This window comes from Tamandua tetradactyla, chromosome 8 (assembly GCF_023851605.1).
Source record: "Tamandua tetradactyla isolate mTamTet1 chromosome 8, mTamTet1.pri, whole genome shotgun sequence".
In the NCBI taxonomy this organism is placed as follows: domain Eukaryota; kingdom Metazoa; phylum Chordata; class Mammalia; order Pilosa; family Myrmecophagidae; genus Tamandua; species Tamandua tetradactyla.
This window is the reverse complement of record NC_135334.1, coordinates 48136566-48158727: the sequence shown is the minus strand read 5'-3', so window position 1 is coordinate 48158727 and position 22162 is coordinate 48136566. Positions and strand designations below refer to the sequence as shown.

The window sequence follows — 22162 nt, the reverse complement described above, 5'->3', positions numbered from 1 at the left end:
ACCATATCAACAAATCAAAGCAGAAAAATCACATGATCATCTCAATTGATGCAGAGAAGGCATTTGACAAGATTCAACATCTTTTCCTGTTGAAAACATTTCAAAAGATAGGAATACAAGGGAACTTCCTTTAAATGATAGAGGGAATATATGAAAAACCCACAGCTAATATCATCCTCAATGGGGAAAAATTGAAAACTTTCCCCCTAAGATCAGGAACAAGACAAGGATGTCCACTATCACCACTATTATTCAACATTGTGTTGGAGGTTCTAGCCAGAGCAATTAGACAAGAAAAAGAAAATACAAGGCCTCACAATTGGAAAGGAAGAAGTAAAACTATCGCTGTTTGCAGACGATATGATACAATACATCGAAAACCCGGAAAAATCCACAACAAAACTACTAGAGCTAATAAATGAGTACAGCAAAGTAGCAGGTTACAAGATCAACATTCAAAAATCTGTATCATTTCTATACACTAGTAATGAACAAGCTGAGGGGGAAATCAAGAAACGAATCCCATTTACAATCGCAACTAAAAGAATAAAATACCTAGGAATAAATTTAACTAAAGAGACAAAAAAACTATATAAAGAAAACTACAAAAAACTGTTAAAAGAAATCACAGAAGACCTAAATAGATGGAAGGGCATACCATGTTCATGGATTGGAAGTCTAAATATAATTAAGATGTCAATCCTACCTAAATTGATCTACAGATTCAATGCAATACCAATCAAAATCCCAACAACTTATTTTTCAGAAATAGAAAAACCAATAAGCAAATTTATCTGGAAGGGCAGGGTGCCCTGAATTGCTAAAAACATCTTGAGGGAAAAAAACGAAGCTGTAGGTCTCGCGCTGCCGGACTTAAGGCATATTATGAAGCCACAGTGGTCAAAACAGCATGGTATTGGCATAAAGATAGATTTATCGACCAATGGAATCTAATAGAGTGCTCAGATATAGACCTTCTCATCTATGGACATTTGATCTTTGATAAGGCAGTCAAGCCAACTCACCTGGGACAGAACAGTCTCTTCAATAAATGGTGCCTAGAGAACTGGATATCCATATGCAAAAGAATGAAAGAAGACCCATATTTCACACCTTATACAAAAGTTAACTCAAAATGGATCAAAGATCTAAACATTAGGTCTAAGACCATAAAACAGTTAGAGGAAAATGTAGGGAGATATCTTATGAAACTTACAATTGGAGGCGGTTTTATGGACCTTAAACCTAAAGCAAGAGCACTGAAGAAGGAAATAAATAAATGGGAGCTCCTCAAAATTAAACACTTTTGTGCATCAAAGAACTTCATCAAGAAAGTAGAAAGACAGCCTACACAATGGGAGACAGTATTTGGAAATGACATATCAGATAAAGGTCTAGTATCCAGAATTTATAAAGAGATTGTTCCACTCAACAACAAAAAGACAGCCAACCCAATTACAAAATGGGAAAAAGACTTGAGCAGATACCTACCAGAAGAGGAAATATGGATGGCCAAGAGGCACATGAAGAGATGCTCAATGTCCCTGGCCATTAGAGAAATGCAAATCAAAACTACAATGAGATATCATCTCACACCCACCAGAATGGCCATTATCAACAAAACAGAAAATGACAAGTGCTGGAGAGGATGCGGAGAAAGAGGCACGCTTATCCACTGTTGGTGGGAATGTCAAATGGTGCAACCACTGTGGAAGGCAGTTTGGCGGTTCCTCAAAAAGCTGAATATAGAATTGCCATACGACCCAGCAATACCATTGCTAGGTATCTACTCAACGGACTTAAGGGCAAAGACACAAACGGACATTTGCACACCAATGTTTATAGCAGCGTTATTTACAATTGCAAAGAAATGGAAACAGCCAAAATGTCCATCAACAGAAGAATGGCTAAACAAACTGTGGTATATACATACGATGGAATATTATGCAGCTTTAAGACAAGATAAACTTATGAAGCATGTAATAACATGGATGGACCTAGAGAACATTATGCTGAGTGAGTCCAGCCAAAAACTAAAGGACAAATACTGTATGGTCCCACTGATGTGAACGGACATTCGAGAATAAACTTGGAATATGTCATTGGTAACAGAGTCCAGCAGGAGTTAGAAACAGGGTAAGATAATGGGTAATTGGAGCTGAAGGGATACAGACTGTGCAACAGGACTAGATACAAAAACTCAAAAATGGACAGCACAATAATACCTAAGTGTAAAGTAATCATGTTAAAACACTGAATGAAGCTACATCTGAGCTATAGGTTTTTTTTTTGTTGTTTTTTTTTTTTTTTTTACTATTATTACTACTTTTATTTCTTTTCTCTATATTAACATTTTATATCTTTTTCTGTTGTGTTGCTAGTTCCTCTAAACCGATGCAAATGTACTAAGAAACGATGATCATGCATCTATGTGATGATGTTAAGAATTACTAATTGCATATGTAGAATGGTATGATTTCTAAATGTTGGGTTAATTTCTTTTTTTCCGTTAATTAATGAAAAAAAAAAAAAGAAATGTTGGCAAGGATGTAGAGAAATAAGAACCTTTATACATTATTGGTGGCACTTTTGAATGGTGCAGTTATGAGGGAAATCAGTTTGGTGGTTCCTCAGGAAATTGAAAATAGAATTGCCATACGATCTGATAATCGCACCTTTTGGTATATACCCCAAAGAATTGAAAGCTGGGACTCTAAACAGATATTTGCATCCCAAATATCTGGATGCAAATCAAGTGTACATCAATGAATGAATGGATAAACAGCATGTGGTATATGCATACAAATGGAATAATATTCATCCGTAAAAAGGAATGAAGTTTTGGTGCAGGTTGCAACATAGATGCACCTTGAAGGCATCATGTTGAACAAAATAAGCCAGGCACAGAAAGACAAATATTGTGTGATCTCGCTTACATGAAATACCTAGAACCAAACTTCATAGAGATACAGATGGTGGTTTATAAGTTGCCAGGGGTGGGGACTAGAGCAGGAAGAGGGAATTATAGTTTAATGGTGAGTAGTTTCTGTTTGAGGAGATGAAAAAGAAGTGGTTACAGATGTCAGTGATGGGAGCACAATATTGTAAAATATAATTAATACGACTGATTTGTGTACTTAAATATTATAATGGGAAATTTTGTGCTCTGTATTGGTTACTGTAATGAAAAGTTAAATGAAGGTTGATTGCTGAACGGTAATAGACAAAGGAATGGCTTGCTGAAAGTGGAATTTAAAGTCCAGTAATTTCCCAATTGTGTATATAGGCTGAATGAGAGTGGGGTGACAATTTGAATCTCCTTCAAGGTTTAAACCTAAAGATATTTCTGAGCCTTCCATTTTGCCTGCTGCATCGGCCTGCTTATAAATTCAGGATCTGACCTTGGGAAATAACTAGCTACAGTGAGAGGTGAAGTAGATGAGCAGGTCGGCAGGGTTCCTTGTTATGCCTCTTGCTTGCCTCAGAAAACTGAATTCATTTTTCCTTCAATAATGAAGTCCTTTGTTATCGCTGCTATTGAGTAAGGGGGAAAAAGCCTTGTTTCGGGTCACATTACCTAAAGGTCTCTGCACAGTTACAAAGAAAGTAACAGCATATAACCATAATGGGAAGGAAGTTTTCAGAGTTCCAGAAGCAAGCCAAAAGCAGTCACGCTCGTTGAGAAGCAAAGGATTCTTCATGTTGCAAAATGACATGCAGATTTTGTGGAAAAAAAAAAAAGGAACCATTCTTGATGAAGTGGGTCATAGACACTATAAGGCAAAAATGTCGAACTCTCAAACTAAAATTTCAGAATTTCACCCTCTGTTGAGGGCAGAACAACCACATCTTTAGCTTTCCTTCAGGGCTGGGGCCATAAGAGCTGCACTTGCCCCCACTCAGGAGAGAGGCCTGGCAGAGAGCTGACCTCCCTTTCGCACGGGTACGCTGTGGCTGATAAACTTAGACAAGTTCCGGTTTGACAGGGTAACCCTAGTTACAAGAGGGCCTTGTGCGGAGAGTCCTCATGAAGCCCCTAGGGCTAACCATGCTGCGTATCTTATACCCTAGGGCACCAGCGGAATCTTTGATAGTCAGTGGACTCCCCTAAAAATTTCCGCTGTTACTTGGCCCTAGGCCTGAGCAAGCCTTGCAGGGGCTTCCTGGCTACCAGTCGTATCAGCGTCTCCTGTGGCTTCTCACAGCTCCTGCTTCTGGGTGTGGGTGTGGAGAGCTGTAAAGAAGACAGCGTCCTTTTATGCCATGTGTGTTTTTCTTTGTTTCTCATTTTGAATATCCATGACTCATTTGGTTAGCTCATAGGCCCTGGATTTTGATTAGGAAAATAGACCCAGTCTGGGCTACAGGAGTTCCCAGTGAAGAGCCCAACCTAGACAGGGGAAGGTTAGGACCTTGTGGAAGGGGACAGGTCCTCTCTCACATCTCTGGGTCTGGCCCAGGAATCTGCTGCAGACTCTGTGCTGCTCCTCAGCATCACTTCGCCTCGTCTGCCCAGGGGGGAATCTAGAAGTTGAAGTGGTTCCTTTGGGCTGTGTCAGCGCTGGGATGGCTCTCCTTGGTTTTCTCTCTTCACTTGGTGGAGTGGTTAATACCTAGGCCTGTCTGTCTCCAGAGCTGGTGCTGATCATCTGTCTCTCCAGCTTTTCTTCACCTCCGAGGTGTCCTGGGTGGCAGTGGAATGTGTAACTCTTAGTGAATGTGTGGGCCACGAGGTGTGTGCCAGAAGAGATGTCATACATGGTCACTGACACACAGCTGGGTTGCCTGTCCTTTGGTCTGCTCAGGTATGTGACCTGTGCTTGTGTGTGTAAAGTGCCGTGGCTCTTTCCTAACAACGAGGCCTGTGGAAAAAGTTGTGAAAGATGGCCTATCTCTCGTTTCCTCCATCCGGGCCCTCACCTATGGTATCCTGTGGTCAGGGACTCTTGAACCGGCCCTTAGCTGGCAGGCTCTTTGGTTACGGGGTGGAAAAGGAATACACACCAATGCTATAGTGACTGAATGGCTTGGTGCAGGGGTTCTTAACTGGATTCCGTATATATGCTTTCACACACTCCCCTACACACCCTGAGATGTACATGCTTGCACACACCTATTTTTACCATAGTTAGGCCTCTGTGTTATCATTGAACATTCTTGGTCATGTGACCAAATGGTCACACCCAAAATCTGTAAATATACTGGCAGATGCTATTTCCGACCCAGATCTACTATAAGAAACGCTATGCTTTCTTTTATGAAGCATGTGGGCCCTCAACTCCCCTGTTACTCTGATTTGTAGAACAGGTAGGGATGGGAACACAAAAGGTATTTACTTTTTGCCCGTGTTTTCTGCTCTACTTCTAGATTAGGAAGTCTTGACCTTGGCTGCACATTGGAATCATCTGAGGAGCTTTAAAAGCTGTAGCTGTCTGGGTCGCATCCCCAGAGATTCTGCTTAGAGAGATCTGGGGTGAGGCCTGCATATGGGAGTGTCAGAATTCCCCAGGTGATGCTAACGCATGGCCCAGGTTCCCCCTTGCACTTCTCTCATTCACCAATGTTCTCCACCTGTTTGCCTTTGTACCCACAATTCCTAATTTTAGCTCTAGACTTTTAGATTTGTAGATGTGGAAGGTTCGGCCCAGAAAAGGGCCATCCGTGCAGGTTGACCAAAAAGAGAACACTGACGTGCTCCTTCACGTGTTGGGGCTGTGAATCGAGGCCTGTGCTCCTCTTTAAGATGAGCGTCACAACTGCCTTACAGTTTGTCCTTCCACATTGAGACTCTCCCCATTGCAGTGAGCGTTTATCGCAGGTTGGCAGAAGAAGTTAAATGGAAATTTTGGGGGAGTTTTGCAGAAGCTGCAGACAACTTAGAAAAACTAGAAATGTAGAGAGATATCTTAAAAAGTTTAGTAATTCATCAATGCATAAGATATATATATATATATCTTATGCATTGATGATATATATATATATATATATACTGTTATATATAACATTACCTGTACAGTATGCATTTTACTGTTTGGTAACAAAGGAACAGCTACACAATTTTTTTTTTCTTAAAACTAAATTTGTAGTAAAAGAACTGCGGTTCTATGCTCTGGTTTGGGGATGCCAAGCGTGTTTACGGCCATCTCTCACATGACATCTTGCGGTTTTGCATCGCAAGTGTTTTGTATCTTGTGTTGTTTTAACACCTTAAATGCTATTAAAACGATGGGTGTCCCTCCCCCCAAAACAGAGATAAAGAAAAACTGGTGCCTGCCCATGCAAAAAAAAAATAAAAAACATGGCTGTCAAGCACAGTGTGCCTATTGGTTTGGAAAGGGCCCCCAAGTAACAGAGAAAAGTGATGAGCTTGAAGGAAAAAGGAGAATGTTAGATATGCTTTTCAGACAATACGGCTCCTGCGGTTGGCCACCAATATAGCGTGTTAGGGTTGACTGTGAGGCATATCAAGAAAAAAAAGAGAAGAAAATCCATGAAGCTGTCACTAGAACTAAGCCAGCAACTGCAAAGCATTTGCATAAACCACATGATCCTCCTTCTCACGTGCTTAGAAAGTCCAACATTCTTTTGCGTGCAGGATTATCATAAAAAGACATTCCGGTAGATGCTGGCATCATACGAGAAAAGGCTCAGTCCTTATATGATTCCTTAAAGGAAAATGAAGGTGAAGGGTCTACCCCTAGGATTTTCAGGACAGCAAAGGTTGGTTTGAAAATTTAAAAAAATGTTTAGCCTATGTAATGTAAAAGTAACGGGAGAAGCAGCTACGGAGTTTCCAGAAACCCTGAAACTAAAAATTTATGTGGGTTTTCCAGATTATGGGGGTGCAGTACCCCTAACCCCCCTGATGTGGAAGAGCTAACTGTATTTATTTTAAATTTATAAATGTTCCAGTTGCCAAAGTATTTTTTATTCTTTCTGGTTCAAATATGTCTATTTCACACGTGAGCACACACACAAATACTATTTCATGTCTTGAGGTAAGTAAAGTCAGGCAGAAGGTAAAAACTTCCAATGTTATGACCCCACCATATAATTAATTAGTTACCTACCACTAGCTTTGGCCTTCTGGAGAACGGGTAGATAACACACCCAGCAAGAATTGTCAGATTACCAATTTAAAATTATTCCTGAAAGCATAATATTTCTTCTAATGAAATTATGTTTGGGGCAAGGATTTTAATTAAAAAAAAAAATAGTGTGACTCTTTCCCCAGAGTAAAATAAATTACTTTTGCAAAGAAAAAAAAAAAAAGAAAGAAAAGAAAAGCACCTTAAACTTGGTGCCAGGCCGAGAAATCAGTGTGGAGAGCTTGGAAGACAGCCCAGGCCTATCCTGCTGAATGTTCCTATGGATACTGTATGTGCGGTATCAGTGTTATTATAGTGGCATCGCATGTTCAGTTACTGTAGGAGTGAATATTGCGTCACATGTAATTGAAACAGGAAGCACACTCCAGTTTGTGTGTGAAGCAGATAAATGGGATCTGAAAGGCCAGTGCTTGGCAGAAGGCCACAACTCCTAACCTCAGCTCCACGCTGCAACCTGAGACTCTGGAAAGCTTTGAGTGAGTCTGAGGGCTCTGCCCTGGGCTGGGACATTCTCTTGCTGACACGTGGTCTGGCAAAATGACCACCCTTCTCTGTATCTTTTATATATTCTGAGACAGCTGCTCTTTCCATTTTAGTTTTCCTTTCCCGGCCTTCCTACTTCTCTCGTTGCTGTTCTCTACCTTGACCATTGCAAACTTTGTGACTTGGTGACTTGGTCATTTAGGTATTGGACTTGAGTTGTGTTGGTGTTACTGCCGCTGCCCTTGGAACTGGGTTGTGTGAAAGCATTTGTGCCTTGGAGATTGTTATTTTGACCTTGTGGGTCATTTTGGTGGGTGGTTGGACTTGTGATAATTCTGAATAGCAACTTTGGAATTTTATGAATCAAAAAGACACAGCACCCACTATAAGTTGAAATGTTGTGGGAAAGCCTCGTGGGCTCTGGTGAGTCACACAGGAAGGAGGAGGATTTTATTGGCACTAATCAACATTTTGCTTCTTCCCCCCCAGGTCCTCCTCCTGCTTGTTACAGCTCCACTGCCCAGATTCTAGGAGACCCCAACTACTTTTTCCCGGACTTTCAGCTCTATTCTGGGAGGCATGAAGAGTCTGCTCTGACGGTGGAGGCAAGCAGTAGCATCAGGGAAAAAGTTGGTAAGTCCTTTTACTGGCTCTTATCAGAAAAGTAAATGATTTTATGTTTCCTATTTTTAGCTCTTTTGCATAATTTTGATTTTTCTTTATTTTCTATCTTTCTTTTAAAGAACAATGGTTGGATTGTTGGTTGTCTCTTCTTAAGAAGGTTCCTTATTTTTAATCATGCTGTGCTAGGGTCATTTATAGATTATTTCACTATAATATGTGATTCCCTTTGTTGATTTTAGGTATTATATTGGAATTATGCTATTTGTTCCCTCATTTTTCTCTATCTAATTCCTAAGAACTTTTTCCTACTCTTTCCCCAAATCTTTCATTTCTTTTTCTGCTTTTTGTGTTTGTCTCTTTTTCTGCAAATAACTCAGAAGTTCAGAAGAAATAATCCAAAAACTAGAGTAGGGAGGAAGTACCTTTTTTTAAAAAAACTTTAAAAAATTTTTGAGAGCTTCTGAGATTGATAAATCTATGTGGAAGTCTTTAAAATTTTAGGGAAGAATCTCATGGCTCTTGCCAAATGTGCTGATAACTCGGTTCTCTCCTACCTTGTTTAAAAGTACATTCAGTAGTTTTCATGTTTAGCAACCCCAGTCCTTTTTGTATTCATACAAATAAATCATTTTGCTTTGGAAATATATTTTTACTTTTATTTGAATTTTTATTAAAATTTTATTCAAACTTTTTTACTTTTATCTGAGTTTACTTATTCCATTAAGCCACTCAGATCACTTACCCTGAGGTCCTCTTTATTCTTGATCCTAAGCACTCATCAGAATGCTTGGACTAAATAATAGGTTCACAGTAAATATTTGTAGCATGAATAAGTGGAACAGTCCAACCTGCATCCCTCTCTTTCCTTGGATCATTAATTATTTATTTATTGTAATCTCATTTCATTGTTTTTAAATTTTTTATTGTTGAACTTCAGGTTTATATCTACATTACAGTATATATTTTCTGAAAGTAGGAAATAGCAACATGTGAACATAACAGCATTGAATTATATATGTGAATGAGGTTGAAAGGGGAAATTTTAGGTTGTATATGTTACTAGGATACAAATTACAAAAACAAAACCAAAAAAACACAGGAATGTGTAGTGTCCCATGTTGTAAACAATGGACTATAGTTAATAATACAATTGTAAAAATACTCTTTCATAAATTGTAACAAATGTACCACACTAATGCAATATGTAAATAATAGGATGGTTCGTGGAAGTTCTGTGTTTTATGCATGACTTTTCTGTAAACCTACAGCTTCTCTAATAAGAAGATAAAATAAAAATCCAGATGGTTGCCAGAGTGGGGTGTCCTGAAATGTAGCTGAAAACGAGTAGGCAGTACCTGGTATACTGTAAGATAGAATGTCGGTTTCCTCCTGTAATTGATGTGCAGAGGAGTGATATAATTAGGTTTTCCTGTTGTAAAGATCTTTCAAGTTAGTTTGGAAGATAGATTGGGATGTGAGGGCTTGGTTTGGAAGTGGGAATGAGATTAGAGTCAAGGAAATAGATTAGGGGGTTGTTGGAGTGGCCTGGATTTGAGGTGCTGAGGGTTTGAAATTCTGTGGACCAAGCACAGATTTGGACTCAGAACCTGACTCTGCTTTTTCCTACCTCTGTGATCTCGGGCAAGTTACTTATCCTCTCAGAACCTCTCTCCTCATCTCTAAAATGGGGGTAATTAATCTTTGCCTCGTAAAATTTTATTTGGAATAAATGAAATAACGTATAGGAAGAGTTTAGTATAGTACCTGATATAGCATGAACCCTTCTTAAATACTTTTTTGTGATTGTTATTGTGTTTATTAATGATAAATTTGGAGATTGGTCAGAAGTAAAGAAGAGGGTTGGTAGAGATGTTTAGAAAGTAAAATTGATAGGCAGTAACTGACTGGATGTTGAGGGGAAGGGAGAGGAAGGAGTTTAAGAAAACTCCCAGGTTTCCAGCTTGGCAAAGAGTAGACAAGGCAAAGGATATGGTGTTAGGGTGGGTGAGTAAGCAGTTGTGGGAAATGAGGAGGGTGTGTTGAGTTGGAAGGACAGCTGGTGGTATAGTGTATCTCATGAATCTGAAGTTGAAGATGAGTTGTAGATGTGGTGACCCAGGGCAATTCTATTGAGCTAGAATACAAAAGCACTCAATACAGGACTGTGGGAAGCGCGAAGAGAGCCAGAGAAGGAATGTATAGAGGCAGGACCCAGAATCAGGAGGAGGGATAGATATCCTGGAAGCCAAGTGAAGAGACCTTTTCAGGAAGGGGGTGAGCAGCCATCCCAAATGCTTCAGAAAGGTTAGGTGTGTAATATGAGAGCTGGAAAATTCTCATTGGATTTGGTTTCTAATCAGACCAGTGGGAGTGGCAATGGATAGAACATTTGTTAGGTGGAGACAGCAAGTGTAGATACCTTACTGAAGACAGCTAGAAGAAAAGGGAAAGGGAGAAGAAAATTAGAGGCATATGGTATGGTCAAGAAAAATGTATCTCTATTTGTTTGATTTTGGTTTTTGCTTGTGTTTTTTTAAGTTGGGAAAGACTTGGACATGCTTATATGATAAAGAGAAGGGCCATTGGGAGGTTAAGGAAAGGGAATGGTTGAAAGATGGAGCAAGTTCTAGGAGGAGGCAGTAGGAAAGGGAATCAAAAGTAGAAGAGCAGCACTCCATCGGAGAAGAACTGCTGCAAAAAATTGCAGGCCACATAGAGGCAGTGGTATATTTGAAATCTTGCCTTTAATGCTGTTGTAGTGCGAATGCTAATTTTTCACCTCATACTTGTGGATGTATATTTCCTGTGAAACAGGTTGATACCTTTTTTCTTATGTTTACCTTATAGTTGAGGATCCTCTTTGTAACTTCCACTCCCCAAGCTTTCTGAGGATCTCAGAGGTGGAAATGAGAGGTTCCGAGGATGCGGCAGCTGGAAGAGTATTACAGCGGCTGATCCAGGAACAACTGCGGTATGGCTCCCCGACCGAGAACATGAACTTGCTGGCCATTCAGCACCAGGCCACAGGGAGTGCAGGACCAGCCCACCCTACAAACAGCTTTTCTTCCACGGAAAACCTCACTCAAGAAGACCCACAAATGGTCTACCAGTCGGCACGCCAGGAACCGCAGGGTCAAGAACACCAGGGGGACAATACGGTGATGGAGAAGCAGGTCCGGTCCACGCAGCCTCAGCAGAACAATGAGGAACTGCCCACATACGAGGAGGCCAAAGCCCAGTCGCAGTTCTTCAGGGGGCAGCAGCAGCAGCAGCAGCAGCAACAACAACAGTCGGGGGCTGTAGGCCATGGCTACTATATGGCAGGGGGCACCAGTCAGAAGTCCAGGACTGAGGGGAGGCCCACAGTGAGCCGTGCCAACAGTGGACAAGCGCATAAGGATGAGGCCCTGAAAGAACTTAAGCAGGGCCACGTCCGCTCCCTCAGTGAGAGAATCATGCAGCTGTCGTTGGAGAGGAATGGTGCTAAGCAACACCTCCCTGGCTCAGGGAATGGAAAGGGGTTCAAGGCAGGAGTGGGCCCCTCCCCAGCCCAGCCTGCAGGTAAAGTATTGGACCCCCGAGGCCCTCCACCTGAGTATCCCTTCAAAACCAAGCAGATGATGTCCCCAGTCAGCAAGACCCAGGATCATGGGCTTTTCTACAGTGATCAGCACCCTGGAATGCTCCACGAGATGGTCAAACCGTACCCTACTCCTCAGCCTGCAAGAACAGAAGTGGCCGTCCTGAGGTACCAGCCACCCCCGGAGTATGGGGTAACAAGGTGATTATCGAGCCGAAAGGTTTAATACTCAGTTTCTCAAAATTCAGCAATCATGTTTTTAGCATTTAGCATTTTAGGGTTTTGTCATTAGTTTTTTTTTTTTCTTGTGCGTAATATTTAACTAACTGCTTTGCTTGTTGGTCAGAATAATACAGGGCAAAAAGAACAGAGAGCAACTGGGGATCTTTTCCAAAGGTAACAGAAGGCAGTTGGGGATTTATGAGCTTAGGGGAGGAGCCTGTTGGCCGGGCTATGGAGCTTTGCCTAGTGGCCTGACAAAGTAATTTTCCTGGCTGGCTTTGTGGAGAGCATCCAAACTCCTGGAACATATTATTAGCAAGGGGTTTTATAAAGTCTTTCTTCATTGTAGAAGTGAAAGGAAAATGTAGTCTGAATGCCACAACTCAGAAATTAAAAGGGACCATAGAAATCACATAGTCCCACCCTGTCATTAACAAATAAGGTACTAAAGCCAAGAGAGATTAATACATTTTCCACATTCTGAGTCAGCTAGGGCTAGACTCCAGTATCCTGACCATCAAATTATTGGTCTTTTGACTCCATTGCCCTAATTCCTCTTATAGCCCTCAAATATATTCTTCCAATCGACTGAGTGATCTAGTAACACTTACTGAGTACATACTTGGTGCCACTCTGTGCCAGGGATTCAACGATAAAGACCCATTCCTAGACCTCAAACGGCTTAAGGCATTGTGTTGTGGGGAAACCAGCATCTGCAGACCTTCGCAGTACAGTGTGCAGATTTAGGATAGAAGTATGCAGAATGCTTGGGGGACCCAGAGGACTGCATCACTCACACCTGGAGGGAGTTGGGAAGAACTTCACTGAAGAGGTGATTTTGAGAGGATGAATAAGTGTTAGAGGGCAGAGCTGAAGAAGTGGGCTATACCATGCAGACAGAATGCCTTTTCTGCAGACAGAAAGTTAGGAGTGAATGAGCTGCAACAGTACGGATGGAACACTGGGATGGAACGGGTTAAGCAGCAGCCAGAGATGGGTTTGGAAAGGGAAGTTGAGACCAGATGGTGAAGGTCTTTGAGGGTCATAATAAAGAGTTTAGAATTTATCCTGTGAGCCATGGGGAAAAGCCATGTTTTTAAGCTGGAACCAATATGTTGCTGTCAGGCTGACGTCAATGGCAGTGCAGGATGAGTTGGGTAAAAAGGAGACAGGAGGCCCTGAGAACCTTCAAGGACAGTCACAGTAGTCCAAATAAGAATCAACGAGGGCAGTCTAAGCTTGAAGCAGTGGTAGTAGGAATAGTGTATGTTGAGAGATAGAGAAACAGAATTGACAAGATTTAGTCTTTGATTAGATGGAGAAACTGAGGAATAAGTAATTGGAAATAAGCATTTGGAAATCAAGCTCTCAGCAGAGAAATTGGGTTTTAGAGAGAGATTTGGGAGTCATCAGTGTTTAGGTGTTGATGAACCTATGCAGAGGGAACACAGGGCATGAAAATAGAAGGCAAGTGGCCACTGCATATCACAGGACTATCTTTAATCGCATATGGGTTTTATTTTTCTGTTTCTAAATGGTATGAGCTGGGATTTCCCCATACCACCCCAGCGGCTGTGTGTAGGACATACCTTTGGCTGCACAGCTTCTAAAAAAGGAGTGACTGGAGTTTGGCAGGGAGAAGTCTGGCTGGTCTGCCATTTACTTCCTGGCTGCTGACACATTTCCCTGCAACATCTTGAGAATGCCAGCTTCATAGAAGTAAAACCAAATTTTAGATCCCTGACAGGGCCGAACTCATTCTTCCAAAAGTGGGCATGATCTGATCCCCCTGGAGAATCCAAGATAAGGTCCAGGAGACTTTTATTCCCTCTTAAAGCTCCTTAAATCAAAGGAGAAATTTAAACTAGAAAGCTAAAGAAAAAGTCTTCAAATCTCTGGTATTTGCACTGCATTGATTTACCAGAGTTGTTTAAAATAACCCATGATATTTATCCCTGAATCATACCAGAATTTAGCTTATGATATTTTACATTTTCCCCTGGAATGTTTAACTTGGCCTGTAGAGCTTGATAAAAGGTAAAAAAAAAAATCCCCAAACGAAGCTTCCTTCGTCCTCCTCAGCTTTACTGTTTAGAATATGACTGCATAAAGTGGACCATTCTTTTTGTCCTGTGGCAGTGGGTGTGATATGAGGAGAGAGGGTCAGGGGAGAAGGGAAGCACTTCTTGGACATTTACCCAGTTATTTGTAGGAAGTGTCGTTTGTCTCAAAGATTTGATGTTAAAAAAAAGAAATATATGAGGGGGTTTGAGCTGGTTGCCAGATGTGGTGACTGGATTGACATGATACATCTCAATATTAAAAGTAACAGGCCATTGAGACTGAGCTCCAGAGTGACAGGGCCCCTTTGTGAGACTGGCCATGGCTAGCCAGCATGGCTCCAGCAGTGCAGCCCTTGCCCAATAGGTAAACAAAGTGCATCCACACCAGCCGTGCTTTAGACTCATTCATCATAGCCTCAGCTCCAAAGGTTGCATCTGAACCTCAGCGGTGGATGATGTTCAAGTTGTCTTTGATCTAGAAGACAAACAGAGCTCCTTGTAATTTCACTGACGTATTCCTTGTACTTAAAGGGTAAACCGTTAGTTATTAAGGGTGGCATGGTTTAGGAATAACTGCGGACTGTTGGGTAAATGCATAACCTAGACTCATGGACTAGAAGGAGAGGCCTCTGAGTGAGGTCATTAGTCCAAATCCTGCCTAGTGCTGCAAAAATGAATGTGTAGTACTCAGTAAATATTTAATGGTTTGGTCTAGCCCACTAGTTATGGAGCCTTCACTCTGTTTTTGCCTAGAGGCAGAAAGGTCCTGGAGTCAAGGGAGCCAGATGATAGAGCAGATGAAAAGATTAAGAACTCAGATTTCTTGCTTTCATAATTGGCTCACCAGTAGTGTATAAATTCTCTCACTTGTTCTCTCCTAAAGATAGAGATGTGGTGTTGATGATGTAAAACCCTTTAACTCCTTTCATGGAGACTATGCCATGGGGAGACTGCTGGTCAAGCCTAGACAGCTTGCACCACCTTGGTCCTTGTCCTGGATTAGCTGTGTGGCTGGGAGGGATGGACAGACTAAGGTGGCCTCTCCCTGCTGAGTTACTTGGTGGGAACCTCCAGGGAACATGAGCTGGCCTTGAGTAAAGGCTCTTGCTCATTTTCCTTTTCCTTCAGTTTGAAAGTGGAAATGGGAGGGATGAGGACAAGGTAGAAATTGACAGGTTGTTGCTATGGAGAATTGCGCTTTTAAAAAGCAAAGCAAGCATTTGGATTGTTAATTCTGACTCACTTTGTATAAACAGCGCACTTCCAGAAGTAATAATTTGGCTTATGCAATATACACTGTTAATGGCAATGAATACATGAGTGAATATTGGTGGATTATCTGATTTTTATCAAAGTAGCGTGGACTACATTAATCTAGAAACATGTTTTTTCCCCCAAAAATTTGGCTCTATTTTTAAAAATTTGAAAATTGGAGATGCTAAAGAACTACTTATGGTATGTTGCTTTCTTAGTACAACCACAGTGAAAATTTTTTCTATACAAATGAATTTTTTCCCCATTATAATCAGTGATTATATTTCATTTAATATCTTAGCTTTTTTTAGATAGCATTTTATCAGGCTTTTTTCCAAAATATCTCATTGTTTTCATAACCATCCTTTTTATGTCTGCATAATACAGAGTATACAATTTTCATCATTTTCTCTATAAATAAAATGAGTACCAAAAGTTTCAATATTTTTGGATTATTTCTTTAGGAATCATCATTTAAAAATGCAATTATTGGATAAATAGTAATAAACATTTAATGGCTCCTGATGCCATATAACTTTTGCAAAAATATTCCAGTGCCTGTGTTATGTACTTTTACCAGCAATGGCATTATAATTACAAAAGCTTTGCTAATTTATTAGGCAAATCTTAAGTCTTTGTTTTAATTTGCAGTTATTAGCTAGTTTAAGTTTTTTTATATATTTTACTGGTTAAATTTATTTATGCTCTTTGTCCGTACGATTTATATATTTTAATGGATTCAGAGTAACTTAAAATCTGTTTCCTCTAACATTTGCTCTGATTTTCCAGTTTCTAAAACTCTGTGTATCCATGCTTGGCAGTTAATGGTGGTGGTGGTGGTTAGCAGCTGGACTAAGCCTTGACCTAGTGCTTACTATGTGCCAGGCACTCTCTGTGGATTATTTCCCTTAATTTTCACAGCAATTCTAAGGGGTGGGCTCTATTAATATCCCCATTTTTACATATGATAATTTAGGCTTAGGGAAGGAGATTAAAGGAATTAAGTCATGGCCACCAGCTTGGAAATAGAGGAGCCACAGTGCAAATTCAGAGCTGTTTGCCACATACCACACCTTCCATGTGAATTAAACATAACCACTGCATGATGCAGTGAAGGCAAAGATTCAAGTTTTCATTTGTCATTTATGGTTCATTTCTAATCAGATTTAGTAATATAGCATACCTTATATCCAGCCTGTGCTCTGCCCACCTCTGTTTTCTTCAGGAAGAGCAGAATACTGATTAAGTGTTCCTGACTCTCAGACTCTAGGAAGAAGGTCCCACGGCCATCACATTCAATTCGGAATCCTGGAAGACGCTGGAGAGCAAACCTAACCTTGCTGACACTTTGGGCTGGAGCTTGAGATTGTCTTTTTGGTTTGCTTTCATTGGTTGGTGGGAAGTGGAGGGTATTATTATTTTGTTGTTTGCCTTGGACTGTTTTTAACAGATAAATACTATTTTAATTGACTAATTTTTATGTTTCATGAAGGATCAGTTTGGAAAAAGACGAAGAATAACCATTGTCAGTGAAAAGAACACTCAAGGCTATAGTTTTCCAGTCTCTGAGCCTACCCATTGTGTTTTTGCTATTTTTCCTGGTTGAATCGAGCCAGTTCAGTATAGGGAGTTTGATTTATTGGCTTCCAAGAAGCAGAGAGGAGACTAGTGACTGCTTATTACTAATATTTTATTCATCTATGAATGTGTTAATTTGATTTTCAAAATGTAGGTAGACTTCATAAAAACAGAAAATGGTGGTGCTTAACCTGGCCCTTCTGTCCCTTTTTGTAAGATGATGTCTGAGCTAACGGTGCTGTGATTTTCTCCCAGGGGCTGTGCTTGTCCACCTCTCCTCTCCACAGGCCTGTGGTCACCAACTCCGTCCTCCTCCCTTTAGGGACGGTAAACCCATGGCATGATCAGTTCCTCAGATCACTCATATTTTCCTTTAAAAAATTGCACCATGCATTTTTTTTTTCCTAATTTTGTTTTGTTTAGGATAGAGTCACAATTATTGGCATTCTCTGGGAATTTGCCAGCTGACTGTGCAGGGAAGAGGGAGAGCAAAGTGGGGCACAGCCTAGGAGCATGAGCCCCCCCGCCCCTCCCCGTGCAGCCAGAATGCAGTGTAAAACACAAAGCAGCCTGAAGATGAAATAGCAGGCTTCACTCCTGCTGGGCTTGATGTTTGGAATGTGCTCTATTACATGAAAGAATGTTTGTTGGTCCCATCTTACTTTGAGTTGCAGATGGCTGGAGGATGAAGGGGAATTTTGGGAGTAAGTGCATGTTTCCAAAGTGGTGAGATATGATTTGCAGTTTATATAATTGTGAAAATGAATTGCCATGTAGGTCCAAACGGTGAGCCAGATAGGACCCAAGGCTATGATATTAAAAACTATGCATTTGTCCTTAAGGAAAAATGAGGACATGGAGCCTTATTTAAATTCCACCAGCTAAACATGTGTTTAGAATACCACCATTAGAAGGCAGGCGATTTTATAATTTTTAAGCTCAATTATGGCTGGATGATCCAAGTAAAATGCCCTGTTTATCCTGAGAAATAGCTCTGCGGTATGGGAAGTTCAAGAGGCTGGGGTCAAGTTCAGGTTACTTTCTCAGGAAACCTAACACAATTCCAGCTGTAATGTATTAAATGAGTAACTTCTCTAAACAAGAGGCTTACAATTTTTATCTTAATTTACCCAAGAGCTGAGTCTTGCTTTAAATATTTCCAAGTCTTATGGTGTCTTCATGACCGAAGGGTCAAGGTGGGAAGCCCATGTGTTTGGGAAAAGATGATTTAAGGAAGTTTGAGTTCTGGCTTTTCCACTTTGTAGCAATCTGCCTAAGTTCTCCAAGCCTTATCTGTGACCTGTTACAACAGATTTTTTCCCTAAGACTAAAAGATAGCCTTCCTTACACAAATGATACATGTTAATTGTAGAAATTGTAGAGATACAGATAGCACGGCCCCTCACCCCCAAAAAAAGTGAAAGAAGGAAAGTAGAAATTACATTCTGTCCTGTTATCCAGAGATAGCAATTATTAAACACTGTTCGCTGGGATGTTCTGAGGATCAGTAAAAGTATAAGAAAACATGTAAATTGCAAAGCCTCATGTAAGTTGGAGGCATTTTTATTGAGTGTGAAGTATTACAATTTGAATCCCTTCACAGCCAAGGACCCTTTTTTTTATTTCGTCTCATTTCTTAATTCTTCCATTTCACCTTTTTTACTTTTCTCTGACTATTAAAATAATATGTGCTGATTTTTTGCTTATATGCATTTTCTACTTTTTGTATAATGTACATGTATTACCTAGACAATGAAATGTTTTAAAAATAGCCACACATGTTCATTTTAAAAATTATGTAAAATATAGAAAAGTCTAGAGAATCTAAAAATCTGTAATCCTGTCACCTAAAGATGGTTACTCTTACCTTTTACCATAGTTCATTCTTGCTTTTTTCCATGCTTTTTACACAGGTGCAATCCTAATATGTATAATATCTTGAGAATTAAAAAAAAAAATCTTTGTTTAGGAGCTCAATAAAAGTTTATTGAACTGAATTACTAATGTTGGTAAACCAAAAAAAAAAAATTGGTGTAATTTTTATTTCTCTCTAATAAGCTTGCATCAAAAAATGTTTGTTAGCCACTTGCTTTTTCTCTTTTGTGAATTACTTTATCATCTCCTTTGACTATTTATTCACTGATCTTTTTTCTTCCCTGTTATGTTTTGTAAAATTTCTGTCTATCAAACAAACCAAATTTATTAAATCTTAGCCTAGTGGACTAATTGTAGATAAACATATCGTTTAATTTATTGAGAACAGCTTGCTGATCACGTGCTTGGAGTTATGGGGGCTGCGGAGTGGAAACTATTAGCCTATTTGCATGAGCTCTGATGCTCACTGAATTCTGGCAGTGGCTCTAAGATGAGGCCCTTTGGTGTGTATGCAGTGTGGTTTAGAGCAGCGCTGTCCAATAGAAGTACAATTTGTGCCAGGTATCTTATTCTAAATTTGCTGGCAGCCGCATTAAAAAAAAAGATAAAGGAAACAGGTGTGAAATTAATTTTTAAAATTTACTTTAGTAAAAGTATACTATATCCATTATATCCAAAATATTATCATTTCAACAAATAATCCAAAAAATCACTGAGATATTTTACATTTTTTTGTGCTGTCTTCAAAATTGATGACCTAGGTTGGCCTTTCAGCACTGTTAACTTATCTTCTGCCCTGTACTTGGTTTTCCTTGTCATTGTTACATAACAGAAAAAGATGACTGGAAAGGTAAGCCCATCACCAACCGTGAGTGAGTTCCGATTCCCAGGGTTAAGTGTTAAAAGATGGAAGCCCCTTCTTGAAGCCCTGGTGCTTTGGGGAGCAGAGCTGCAGACTCATCTGTGCCCACCCCCTGGCCCCAAGGCCACCTGCCACATTTATCCCTTGCCTTGGTTAAGTGTGAAGGGAGTGGGTGCCTTTGAATCCAAGGCAGTGTAACTTGTGGTATTTTGCTTCTTGCCAAGATAACCTTTTTTCATGAAAAAATGCCCTGTAGGATTTAGCCAGGCTGCATAAATATGTTTATTTGGTAGCAGATATTGGTTTTTTTTTTGATCCACACCTTGTAATCTGGGGAGAAAGCTGGGCATTGAGTGGGACTCAGAACTTTTCACCCCTGTGGTAGAGCAGGACCTCCGTGTGAGGAGACATACATTCACACACACTTCAGTGTGGAAGGGGCACAAATCCATCGAAATACAGGGACATTTAATTCCTAAAGAGAAGGTCAATGGTTACACCATAGGTGTGCAGGAAAGGGGAGGACGGCTTACATCTTCCTACTGAAAACATTCCTTTCTGAAACCTGAGGATGGTTGGAAGGGTGGCCCTCACTCACAGAATAAAGAGTTGCATTGCGCTCCATGGTTCTTCACCTTACATGGGGAACTTAGATCCAGGTTGTTTTCACATCAAATGAAAGGATTTCCTAGTCTTGAGGGGATAAGGGAATCCATTGAGGACTATCTCCTGAGCCCAGAATGGAGAGCTCTGATGCTCGTAACCAAAGCAGGCCTGTGGTTAGTTAACTTAGTTACTTGGATAGTACCTGCTGGCTTTATTCTGAGAGCATCTTTATGAAGGTTGGCATCTTCACCTGGGGAAGGCTAAGGTGACCTTGTCAAATTCTCTTCTAGAGTTTGACATTTAGCTGCTGGGAACCAGCGTTCACAGGAATCCGTAAAATGAGAAATGTGGCGGCTGACAAGATCCAGAATCAGTCAAGGAAATATACTAAAAAGGAAAATGTAAGGCCAGGTGACCTCCTAGGAAAAATGGGCATAGCTCTGAGAGCTTTGGCTATGGATGGCCACAAGAATCAGGAGGTGGCATATGTAACTGTTTCTGATTAATAATAGTAGCTGGATCTCCAGAGGACTCAGCCTTTTGATATAGAATGTTGATGATTTTAGGTTGCTGCTACTTCTTAGCATCTATAACCCTACTGAGAAGAAACAAGAAAACTAGTTTCCCTAAGTCTCGGCACAGAGAGACAGTTGTAGTTGGAAAATTAGACACTAAGACTGTGTTTGCCATGTTTTCCTGTAGAAGCTGTTGTTAGGAGCCCTTGGCTTCGGTTGAAAGAAAATACAATGATTCTTCTGAACCCAGCTAACAGACGAATGGGAAAGAATTGTTAGGGAGTAGAGACAGGAGAGGGAAGGAAGGTTATGGTTTCAAATGTAGAATGGGAACTAGGACCGGGAATAGGAACCAGCATATAGTTCCACTATCCACTTATGTAGAGACCCAAATCTAGGAGTGATTTTTAAAATTTTCCTCCCTTTTCTTTCTTCCCGTCAATGTTAAGTACAAAAGATATCCTAAATCTATTATTTCTCTACTGCTACTGCCTGCGAGCCTTCATCAGTTCTACCATGACCACATGGCAGCCTCCTGACTGCCATCCCTCCTTCCCATTGACCACTAGTATTTCCATCAATCCAATTTATTTTACCCCTTATTCCCCCTTTCATTTATTTATTTTTTATCCATATTGTTTTTACTCATCTCTCCATACCCCAGGTAAAAAGAGTACCAGACTCAAGGTTTTCACAGCCACACAATCACACATTGTAAAAGCTGTATCATTATACGGTCATCTTCAAGAATCAAGGCTACTGGAACACAGCTTGTATCATTCCTTTTTGATACTTGGTTTTGTTCGTGCATTGTCCAGTGGCTTGCCTGTCTCTCTCACCTAGAATGCAGGCTTCATGAGAGCAGGGACCTTGTCTGTCTTGTTCACTGTGTCTCCAGTGCCCAGAATGGTGCTGATTGGGGGGGGGGGGGGGCGGACAGTAAATATTTGTGGAATGAGTGATTGAGCCTCAACTTAGCATCTGAAGTACATTGATGGCCCTTCGTAGTGGAAGCCATCATAGTGCATGTATTGTTGGGGCATCCTTTCTACTTCCAGTTCCCCTGGGGTCTGATTAATGGTCTTCCTTTCCCTGACAGCCGCCCATGCCAACTTCCTTTCCCATCAACAGTGCAGCAGCACAGCCCTATGTCCTCACAGACCTCCTCCACCAGTGGGCCACTGCACTCCACCTCCGTACCGCTTCAGCTTCCTATGACCCTGGCAGCTCCACAGCCCCCACCAGCAGCATCCCCCAGCCAACAGCTTGGCCCAGATGCGTTTGCAATTGTGGAGCGAGCCCAGCAAATGGTGGAGATACTGACAGAGGAGAATCAGATGCTTCACCAGGAGCTTCAGGGCTACTGTGAAAATGCTGACAAGCTCCACAAG

The 22162-nt window shown here is 40.8% G+C and overlaps 1 protein-coding gene across 14 annotated transcripts in view; it reads left to right on the top strand.

Annotated features, from left to right (window-relative positions):
* AMOTL1 (angiomotin like 1) overlaps positions 1-22162 on the top strand; it is a 170866-nt gene that overhangs the window by 96732 nt on the left and 51972 nt on the right. For 10 of the 14 annotated variants that reach the window (XM_077113228.1, XM_077113229.1, XM_077113218.1 and 7 more), the window contains 3 exons: positions 8082-8225; positions 11064-11997; positions 21871-22162. In XM_077113228.1, the coding sequence (XP_076969343.1) occupies positions 11123-11997; positions 21871-22162 (1167 nt within the window). In that variant the 5' untranslated portion in view covers positions 8082-8225; positions 11064-11122. Of the gene's footprint in view, positions 1-7463; positions 7586-7646; positions 7795-8081; positions 8226-11063; positions 11998-21870 lie in introns of those variants that run through there. The other 4 variants (XM_077113217.1, XM_077113215.1, XM_077113216.1 and 1 more) reach the window with 2 other exon arrangements.